Consider the following 12,261-nt stretch of genomic DNA (forward strand, 5'->3'; position numbering starts at 1 on the left):
CCGAATCATTTGTAAGTCAGAATTTATTTTGTTTTTTGGTACCATGTAATCATTTGCTAGCAATGTACCATATATATGATCTTGGTTTTATCATGCATTTTTCTTTTTGCTTTGGTGATATCTTTTTTGTATGCATTATTGTTATTAATTTTGATGTGCCTATTTGGACATTCGTCCTCAGTTGGATATAGCTAGTTTTGAACAAAGAATGATACGTATGTCCAGTCACACCTAATAACCATGTTTCGGCTTGTTGTTAAATTTTTGTAAAAAAAAAAAAATTGAGATAGCTGGCCGAGCTTATGTAATGATTAGAATAGTAATATTACATGTTTAAAACAAATGACGTAATATGTCATGTTGGTTGGAAGAGCTGACCGTGAGATTTGCTATGGTCAACTCAAATTGTATACAGGATGTAAGATGCTAAGTTGTCATTCTTTCTTAGTGTCAACACATTGTCTCTTCGTGTGAAAGTTTGTGACGTCACCGGATGCAGGTGTCTTCCGATTCCGTCACTTAGCCAAATTAAAGCAAGTGTACGATTTTTGGGATATCAGTAATTTGTTCAGTTCATATCAAAACTTCACCAGAATTGGTCATGTGGACCAACACAGCTTCCTCCAGTGATGGAGATGTTTAACTCAGTTGTTATTCACAATAAAACTTAAAAACTACTAAAATGTGTTCAGTAAACCATTCAAATACATTTGAAAACAACTCATACTCAAATGTGTGCTTAAGACAGTAGCACACCAATATATATACTTATAAATATATATATATATATATATATATATATATATATATATATATATATATATACTTATAAATATATATATATATATATATATATATATATATATATATATATATATTTATAAATATATATATATATATATATATATATATATATATATATATATATATATATATATATATATATATATACTTATAATATATATATATATATATATATATATATATATATATATATATATATACTTATAAATATATATATATATATATATATATATATATATATATATATATATATATATATATACTTATAAATATATATATATATATATATATATATATATATATATATATATATATATATATATATATATATATACTTATAAATATATATATATATATATATATATATATATATATATATATATATATATATATATACTTATAAATATATATATATATATATATATATATATATATATATATATATATATATATATATATATATATATATATATATTTTTGGGCTCAAGCCATGGCGTCCTGATGGAAGGATCCTTTTTGGTAGCTTCCTTGGGTAATCACTACTAGGATTTTCCCAGAGAATTAAACCACAGGTTATCACAGAATTCTAACTTCTGGAGCGAGTATCCTAAAGGTTTCCCCTTAAGACATCGTGTAACAACAGGGGACACGCATGTATAGACGTGCCACATAGCTATCTGCACCCCATATAGAGTTAACGCTTCAATATGGCGGACAGGGAGTGGCTGGGAGCTGAGCCGCAGCCGATCTAGATGTGGCGATATCGGTACTCGCGATGTAAACAGACGGACGCCATTGCTTTTGATGACGTCACGTCCGTCCCCATTCCTTTGCTAGTAGCTCGCTCGATTGGACGTATTTTTCCCTTTGTGCGACTTTATCTACTTGCATCCTCGCTATGTCTCAACCGTCAGCTTCACCTTCTTCTGGAAAGTTGAGTACAAAGGTTAAAGTATTGTTTAAATAAGCTCTGGCCTTAAAGTAAATCTTACTTTTCGAGATATTTGCATAATTGTGGCAGAGCAAAAATCACCTACTTCATTCGCAGAGCGGATCCAGACAGTACACCCGCTGGTCATGATCCTAGGAAAGTCGCTTCGTCTCTGAATTTCTTTCAGAGTATGGATTTCGAAAGCCTCAAGAACTATACAGGCTGGAAATCCTCGCGTGTTTTCTTTAAACATTATGCGAAACAAGTGCACGAAGTGAAACATTTTGTGGTAGCCGCAGGTAGTGTTATGAAACCTGCTCTGAACTCTGCTTAGAACAGTGAGTTATTAGGGACTCTAACTCGTCGGGTGCCTATGTTGACCCTCAAGTGATACGTAGTGAAGCAGAAACCACCTTGTGTTTTCTTTAACTGTTCTTACCTCAGGTGAAATGTCATAGTAGATTACCACATGAGTGCTACATGCCACGTGCATGACGTGTGTTACATAAAGACTAACGTTCCGTAGAACGAGTGCCTACTAATACTTGATTCTTCCCTTTCAGACTCAAGAGCACGTCTTTATGACTATGTACATTTTTATCAATGTAAATGTTTTTTACTATTTATTGCATGACATGTATTGATTTACCTGCAATTATATAAATATATATATATATATATATATATATATATATATATATATATATATATATATATATATATATATATATATATATATATATATATACTTATAAATATATATATATATATATATATATATATACTTATAAATATATATATATATATATATATACTTATAAATATATATATATATATATATATATACTTATATATATATATATATATATATATATATATATATATATATATACATATAAATATAAATATATATATATATATATATATATATATATATATATATATATATATATATACATATATATATATATATATATATATATATATATATATATATATATATATACATAAATATATATATATATATATATATATATATATATATATATATATATACATAAATATATATATACATAAATATATATATATATATATATATATATATATATATATATATATATATATATATATATATATATATATATATACATAAATATATATATATATATATATATATATATATATATATATATATATATACATAAATATATATATATATATATATATATATATATATATTATATAGGTATATATATATATATATATATATATATATATATATATATATATATATATATATATATATATATATATAGGTATAAATATATATATAGGTATAAATATATATATAGGTATAAATATATATATAGGTATAAATATATATATAGGTATAAATATATATATAGGTATAAATATATATATAGGTATAAATATATATATAGGTATAAATATATATATAGGTATAAATATATATATAGGTATAAATATATATATAGGTATAAATATATATATAGGTATAAATATATATATAGGTATAAATATATATATAGGTATAAATATATATATAGGTATAAATATATATATAGGTATAAATATATATATATATATATATATATATATATATATATATATATATATATATATATATATATATATATATATATATATACTGTATACACATATATATACATATATATATGTATATATATATGTATGTATATAAATATATATATACACATATATATATACACATTATATATATATATATATATATATATATAAATATATATGGATATATAAATATGACAATTTGTCCTAAAGTATATTTTTCCTAGCCATACAAACCTGTAATCATTTAAAATAGGAATTCGTTTCAGCTGAGCTGAAGCGAATTCCTATATTAAATGATTACGAGGTTTGTATATCGTGTTGGAACAAATATATGTATGTGGCCGCGGGGGCATAAAAACAATTAGAATAGCGCCAACATTATCCCTGCGTGTCGTAAGAAGTGACTAAAAGGGACGGGACGAGGGGGCTGGGAACCCCCTCTCCTGTATAAAAATCCTGTGAGACATTATCAAAGAGATGGAGCTGGGGGGAGAGTGACTGCTCCCCGCACTCTAGTTTTGGGGTGTTTGAATGTGCGTGGATGTAGTACGATAGAGAGTAAAAGATGTGAGATTGGAAGTATGTTTAGAAGTAGAAGGATGGATGTATTGGCCTTGTGTGAGACAAAGATGAAAGGAAAGGGTGAAGTGATGTTTGGTGAAATGTCTGGTAGAGTGTCTGGGATTGAAAGGGGAAGAGCGAGAGAGGGTGTGGCTTTATTGCTGAGTGAATGGATGACGGGTAAAGTAGTGGAATGGAAGGAGATATCATCTAGGTTAATGTGGGTAACGGTTAGGTTGGGTAGGGAATGTTGGGCATTTGTCAGTGCGTATGGGCCAGGTAGTGAGAAAAGTGAAGAAGAGCGGAATGAGTTCTGGAATGAATTAACTAGGTGTGTAGAAGGACTGGGTAGAAGGAATTATGTAGTTGTCATGGGTGACTTAAATGCTAGAGTGGGTGCTGGAGAGGTAGAAGGTGTCATTGGGAAGTATGGCGTACCAGGTGAAAATGAGAGTGGTGAGAGACTGGTAGATATGTGTGTTGAACAAGAGATGGTAATAATTGCTAGATTTTTTAAAAAGAAAGATAAAAATAAGTATACATGGGTAAGAGTGGCAAATGGAAGAGTAGTAGAAAGGGCATTAATGGATTATGTGTTGATAACTAAAAGAATGTTTGGAAGATTGAAAGACATGCACGTGTTTAGGGGTATGGCTAACGGTATGTCTGATCATTTTTTGGTGGAAGGAAAATTAGTTGTAGCAAATGAGAGCAAAAGAGTGCGGGAATAGAGTAGGTGGATGTAAAAGGGAGCTAGTGAGGGTTGAAGAGCTAATAAAACCGGGGGTAAAAAGTAAATATCAGGAAAGGTTGAAAATGATATATGATGAAGTGAAACTAAGAGAAACTGGCAATTTAGAGGAGGAGTGGAAGTTAGTAAAAGAAAATTTTGTTGGGATTGCAAGTGATGTGTGTGGAAAGAAGGTTGTTGGAGGCAGCATGAGGAAGGGCAGTGAATGGTGGAATGAAGGAGTGAAGGTAAAAGTGGAAGAGAAAAAGAGGGCTTTTGAAGAATGGCTGCAGAGTAATAGTATAGAGAAGTATGAAAAATATAAAGAGAAAAATGTGGAAGTAAAGCGCAAGGTACGTGAGGCAAAGAGGGCAGCTGACCTGAGGTGGGGTCAGGGACTGGGTTTAGTCATATGAAGAGAATAAGAAGAAGTTTTGGAAAGAAGTGAAGAGAGTAAGGAAGGGTGGCGCAAGAATTGAAGAGACAGTGAAAGATGGAAATGGAAGGTTGTTAAAAGGAGAGGAGGCAAGGAAAAGGTGGGCGGAATATTTTGAAAGTTTGCTGAATGTTGAGGATAATAGGGAGGCAGATATAATTGCTGTTCCAGGTGTTGAGGTGCCAGTGATGGGAGATGAGAATGAGAGAGAGATTACAATAGAGGAAGTGAGGAGAGCACTACATGAAACGAGAGTAGGAAAAGCATCTGGTATGGATGGTGTGAGAGCTGAGATGTTGAAGGAAGGGGGTGTGACTGTACTTGAATGGTTGGTGAGATTGTTAATATATGTTTTGTGTTGTCAATGGTACCAGTAGATTGGGTTTGTGCATGTATTGTACCACTATATAAGGGTAACGGAGATGTGCATGAGTGTTGTAATTCAAGAGGTATTAGTTTGTTGAGTGTAGTTGGAAAAGTGTATGGTAGAGTAATGATTAATAGGATTAAGGATAAAACAGAGAATGCAATCTTGGAAGTACAGGGTGGTTTTAGAAGAGGTAGGGGTTGTATGAATCAGATTTTTACAGTTAGGCAGATATGCGAGAAATATTTAGCAAAAGTTAAGGAGGTGTATGTTGCGTTTATGGATCTGGAGAAAGCATATGATAGAGTTGATAGGGAAGCAATGTGGAATGTGATGAGGTTATATGGAGTTGGTGGAAGGTTGTTGCAAGCAGTGAAAAGTTTCTACAAAGGTAGTAAAGCATGTGTTTAGAATAGGAAATGAAGTGAGTGATTGGTTTCCGGTGAGAGTGGGGCTGAGATAGGGATGTGTGATGTCGCCGTGGTTGTTCAACTTGTATGTTGATGGAGTGGTGAGAGAGGTGAATGCTCGAGTGCTTGGACGAGGATTAAAACTGGTAGGCGAGAATGATCATGAATGGGAGGTAAATCAGTTGTTGTTTGCGGATGATACTGTACTGGTAGCAGACACAGAAGAGAAGCTTGACCGACTAGTGACAGAATTTGGAAGGGTGTGTGAGAGAAGGAAGTTGAGAGTTAATGTGGGTAAGAGTAAGGTTATGAGATGTACGAGAAGGGAAGGTGGTACAAGGTTGAATGTCATGTTGAATGGAGAGTTATTTGAGGAGGTGGATCAGTTAAGTACTTGGGGTCTGTTGTTGCAGCAAATGGTGGAGTGGAAGCAGATGTACGTCAGAGAGTGAATGAAGGTTGCAAAGTGTTGGGGGCAGTTAAGGGAGTAGTAAAAAATAGAGGGTTGGGCATGAATGTAAAGAGAGTTCTATATGAGAAAGTGATTGTACCAACTGTGATGTATGGATCGGAGTTGTGGGGAATGAAAGTGATGGAGAGACAGAAATTGAATGTGTTTGAGATGAAGTGTCTAAGGAGTATGGCTGGTGTATCTCGAGTAGATAGGGTTAGGAACGAAGTGGTGAGGGTGAGAACGGGTGTAAGAAATGAGTTAGCGGCTAGAGTGGATATGAATGTGTTGAGGTGGGTTGGCCATGTTGAGAGAATGGAAAATGGCTGTCTGCTAAAGAAGGTGATGAATGCAAGAGTTGATGGGAGAAGTACAAGAGGAAGGCCAAGGTTTAGGTGGATGGATGGTGTGAAGAAAGCTCTGGGTGATAGGGGGATAGATGTGAGAGAGGCAAGAGAGCGTGCTAGAAATAGGAATGAATGGCGAGCGATTGTGACGCAGTTCCGGTAGGCCCTGCTGCTTCCTCCGGTGCCTTAGATGACAGCGGAGGTAGCAGCAGTAGGGGATTCAGCATTATGAAGCTTCATCTGTGGTGGATAAGGAGGGAGGATGGGCTTTGGCACCCTAGCAGTACCAGCTGAACTCGGATGAGTCCCTGGTTAGGCTGGAGGAACGTAGAGAGTAGAGGTCCCCTTTTTGTTTTGTTTCATTGTTGATGTCGGCTACCCCCCAAAATTGGGGGAAGTGCCTTCGGTATATGTATGTATGTATGTATGTATGTATGTATGTATGTATGTATATATATATATATATATATATATATATATATATATATATATATATATATATATATATATATATATATATATATATATATATATATATATATATACAGACAAACTTTATTGGATATGAACTTCTGAATTGTTGAATTATGTCAAGTAAAGATTGTAATTTTGCTTGAGTATGCAGAAAAGTATATTTGTTTGCTTGCTAGATGAAAAATAAAAGGCAAAAGCTACCTCATCGTTTATATGCACCAAACTACCATCTTTTATTCGTCGTTTGGCAAGCAAACACATATACTTTTCTGCATACTATAAAAAAGGTAAATCTTTACTTGACATAATGCAAGAACTCAGAAGTGTATATGTTGTAGTTTGTTAGTAGCATGACACAGAAATAAAATTCCCTGCAGAAGCACCACTTTTTCCATGACCAAGAGCGATGACCCTGATAGCACTTGTGTCATTGGTGAGATTACCAAAGGGTTATGGAATTCAGAAACCATAAGTTTACATACAGGAGATGGAAGTGATGCAAATACATTAACATCATCTGCATGTGCAACTAGTGTTTTCCATGCCAAAACATACAGGAAGCATTCAGTATATATTATGAAGGGCAATATGCTGATAACAGTGCCTTGAAGAATGCCAGATATTAAATTCTTAGTCACTGTGGTGCCCATCAACAACTATTCTTTCCAGTTTACTCCTCCTAAATTCAATAATGATGGTAAGAAAAGACCCAACTATCCCCTTTTGTTTATATTTGAAGGCAGGGGCTTCATGATTAACAAGGTCAAAGGCAGCAATAAAATCAAGGCCAATCCTACAAACTTCCTGACTACAATCAAGAGAATGATTTCTGTATAGCCCTGGAAATTGTAATCAGGGTATTACATGCACCAAAGCTTTTACAATAGCCAAACTGCAAACTAGTGAACAAATGATTACCTTCTGCATATCTATTCAAACTAGTGAGCAAATGTTTACCTTCTGCATATCTATTAAAACTAGTGAACAAATGATTATCTTCTTCATATCTATATTAGATCATTTTGCCAAAATAAGGAAAAAACTTTAGATAATATAGAAGTCATAGAAAATGGGCAGTAATCAGCTGGGTTAGAGCTACCATAAACACATTTATATACTTGGCTTTCAAAGTAATGAAACTTAAATTGAAGAAAAATTACAGGGAAAGGAATGGTACATACTGTATAACTATTAATCAAGTTACACAAGAATGTAACCGAATAAATAGGGCAAGTGCCAGTAAGATAATCTTTTTGAAAGCAGGGCTCTTAAGATCCGAAATTAAAATGTTGTCTTAGTGTGTCATAGAGTCAAACCAGCTGTTGTGACAAGACTGGAAGCTTTTATATTTGTTCTGGTCTGATGCTGCTTTTGAGAAGCGCGATAACGATTAGATAAAACATGAATAAAAAGGCAGAATATAACAAGTACTGTACAGTAAATGGAAAAAATGCTTAGTAAAAATTACTCACCGGGTAGAAAACAATGGTATTATTTTTATGAATATACCAATTTACATCATACAGTATTTACATTATGTTGAGGATTTGGAAAAAAATGCATAAAGTATTTCTGAAAGATCATCAAATATCTTTTAAAACTGGATAAAATATAGAAGATATATATTTTGATAAGCAATAAAATATAATTTAAGCATGTAGTAATTATTCAGATCAAACATACCTTCAGCTTCTTTAATTTTGGTATAAAGGAGAAAAGAATGAATTTCATGTGTATTTAAGAGAGGAGAACATTTGGCAAAAAATCTGTAATTTACCAATATTATAAAGTTTTTAATATCATTTGAATTATTTAAGACAAAGAGGATATAATTACATTTACTCTTTTTAATTACTAAGTAAATTTGAGTACACCTTCCAATTTCTATTGAAAAGATTTAATTAGAGTAGAGTTTAAAAACAATAACTGTGATTATATCAATTCTACAATATATGTTTAGACAAAAAAAAATTAATGAAGGCAATGGCCTATGTGGATTATTGGGTAACAAATGTCTTAACTGTATGTATTTAGTAATGAGACCACATACAGTACAGTACAGTATGTGTATTGTTATTACCCCGACGACATCCAGATAACTCAAATTACCTAAAATTACTGGAAAAGCTTACCCATAAATGTTCGGAATCTATAAGATGAAAAGAATGAAGAATTCTGTTTCCAAAGGGGGATTAAAATATATGTTGGCTTGGAAAACTGAAGTCATTACTAACCCATTGCAATACTAAGAAGGCCAAGAATGAGATATGATCTACCTTGAATGGGGCCAAAGTAACCCCAATTTTCATAGGACAATGGCAAGAAAGCAACAAAATCACCCATGCACATATTTATCTTTAAACTACAGTATTTAATAGAACCTAAAGATCACAGTCACCAGATCTAGTAATGCCCACATTCAGAATTTAACATTTTAACCCCTAATAAACAAAGATCTGCTGATTGTTACAAGTAGATTCCATATAAATTTAGAATGCACATTCATATGTTATTTCATTTGGCCATGCAGCTGGTTTCTCTCTTTTTTGGGGTATTTTTGTCCTGACTTTCTGTAGCACTGAAGTCTTAAAAGAACAACTTATACCTTCGATCTTATTGTATAATTTCCTAGGGATAACATTTGTAAATATCCTATCATATCATCTTCCTGTTTGATTATTTTGAATCACTCCAGATATTAGGAAATAGTATTTATGGTCTTATAAAGTGGGAAATTTATGTTTTAAAACACTAATTAGTTTCTTTAAAAGATAATGAGCACAGAAGAAAAATCAAATTTATATAATCTTAGAAAATTGCTCCATTTATATATTATTTGATGTTTCTTTAAAGACGAATGGTTGCTAAGATTATGTGATAACTAAGATCTTCAGTGCCACACAGGATTTATTTGAAAATTCATCTGTTTATTCACAAGAAAGAAATGGATAAACATATTACTGTAGTAGTTTCAAAAGAAAGTGGTACCTACTTTGAGTCTCCTTTTTTCCTCTGCAAGGCAGTTGGCAACATAGCGATAGTCTTTAGAAAGTCTGTTTAGTTGTTGCGTGGCAGATATCATTACAGACTCCATGAACTCCCAGCCAAATTTAGCCCAATGAACTATTTTTCTCAAAATTGGAGCCAACCCTATGGAAATAAAAGGACATAATACATTGGTGAGTCAAGTATGGATAGTTTTATCTTCCCTTACTGGACTTCTCATTTATATTTTGCTGGTGTGAAAACTATCATTATTATATTACATTCTGTTTAACCAATCAATGAACAAACAATACATTTCTGGGGGGCCTGTGACGGCCGGTGAGAAAGGTCCTTCCTTATACCTTTCCTAATATAAATCTTCCAAATATACTAGAGAAAGATAAAAGCATGGAATGCAGAGGTTACAACCCTCGCGCGAACACCTTGTAGGTGTCGTGTATTAAACAAAGGCGTGTGTAAACCACTATTCACAGGTTGTCTTCCATTTAGATAATCCCTTCATCAATGGGGAGGGCCGTGACAGGCCCTAGATAACATGGTTGAACTCCCCAACGACACCTACCACGCGCGCCCTCTAGGACATCCTTCTTTAATTGGACTTCAAGCAAGCATAGTTTTTTTGGGCACAGTGTTTTTTCGAAGAATTTCTCGTTATTTCAACATGACTGACGTTGTTACTTCACCCTTACCAATGTTAAGTACCATAGTTTGTCTTGGCAGTTTTTGACAGTACCGGGCATTTGTTCTATTTCCATTATGGTGGTTTTTAGTTTTGGAAGCGATTGTCCTGCCGAGATATCGGCAGCCATTTTGGGTATGTTCGCTTCGGTAAATTTTCTAGTTAATTTTGCCCATCTGGTACTCTGTCGGATAGGTTATATCACTTACGTTTTATGGCCTTTTATGTTATCATTAATTATTATTAATTTTTACTATGGTATTTATTTGCTTGCAAGTCCAATTTGGACCTACGAAGAATAGCGATTTAAGATAGCGTTTTAAAGCATAGTAACGGTTTAAAGCTTAGCGTTTTAAAGCATAGTAACGATTTAAAGCTTAGCGATTTAGTCTGTTAATTTGTACCCTCCTGGAGGGTTCGTTTTAGACTATATCCTTGTTTTTTGGTTACGTTGTCGTTATTCTTCGTTATTACTATTACTAAGAAAAGCAATAAATTTTATTAAATTTCTTATTTATTGTGTGATGTTAATTTTTAATATGTAACCTTGAGAGCGAAAGCATAGAGTGCTCGTTTCCTGTTCTACAGGTATGAGTTATCCTTTCTCTCGTTTTCTTTGAGTAAGAGAGGTGAATTTCCCGTTCTCCGTTTTTATACGATCACGGGTTATTCAGGCCTCTTCTCAGTATCAGAATTGATGATAGTACGTTTAATTTTATAAACCATTTATTGATGTGGTTACTGTTAATATAGCTAACACTATTATTAGGTACGTTAGTGTATGAGTCATTAATTGGGGTCGTTTTATACCGACACCCTTAGCTCCGCCTTGAGTTATGCTTGGCTCCGCCTTGAGTTATGCTCCGCTATATTGGATACTCATTGGGTGAGAACTAGTTATCGTTCCGGAGCAGATTTTTGGAGTGCAACGGTGAAATCCGGCACTCGGACTCCGGCTGAAGCCTTTTACACACGAACCTTTGTCATGTTTGATCACAATTACACAGTTAAGGCCCCCGTTTTCATCGTATCTCCGGCTTCACTGGAGATAACTCATTCATTGAGGATAATGTTATCGTACCGGAGACGGTCACGATTTCACGATGACGGGCCTTTGCTACCGGACCTCCGGTAAAAACAGAGATCAAGCAGGAGTCCAGAACCGGAGTTAACAGTGTGATATCGATGAAGTTTAGAGATTCATGCTATGTGGTTACTGGTTTTCTATTATAATTTCTTATTTTATTAAGGTGTTAGCTACTACCATACTCACACATTAATTAAGATTTAAGTGTTTCTGATTCATAAGTCAATGACAAGAATCTCAAGGAACATCCAGACTTATGTCTTCTTTCTTTTTACAGAAAGTCCGCTGCACTGCCAGGGGCTGCTCCGCTGCCTTTACTGATTCCATGGGCCATGATCTATGCCGGGCCCATGCCCATTGCGCCATA

At 33.3% G+C, this 12,261-nt stretch overlaps 1 protein-coding gene across 1 annotated transcript in view; it reads right to left on the reverse strand.

Annotated features, from left to right (window-relative positions):
• Positions 1 to 7,835: 7,835 nt before the first annotated feature.
• Positions 7,836 to 12,261, reverse strand: part of LOC137623592 (piezo-type mechanosensitive ion channel component-like) — a 375,321-nt gene continuing 370,895 nt past the window's right edge. The window contains exons 36-37 of the mRNA XM_068354425.1: positions 10,115 to 10,272; positions 7,836 to 7,961 (exon numbers count right to left, since the gene is read on the reverse strand). Coding sequence (XP_068210526.1) covers positions 7,836 to 7,961; positions 10,115 to 10,272 — 284 coding nt within the window. The remainder of the gene's footprint in view (positions 7,962 to 10,114; positions 10,273 to 12,261) is intronic.

The sequence above is a fragment of the Palaemon carinicauda genome, chromosome 30 (genome assembly GCF_036898095.1).
Source record: "Palaemon carinicauda isolate YSFRI2023 chromosome 30, ASM3689809v2, whole genome shotgun sequence".
In the NCBI taxonomy this organism is placed as follows: domain Eukaryota; kingdom Metazoa; phylum Arthropoda; class Malacostraca; order Decapoda; family Palaemonidae; genus Palaemon; species Palaemon carinicauda.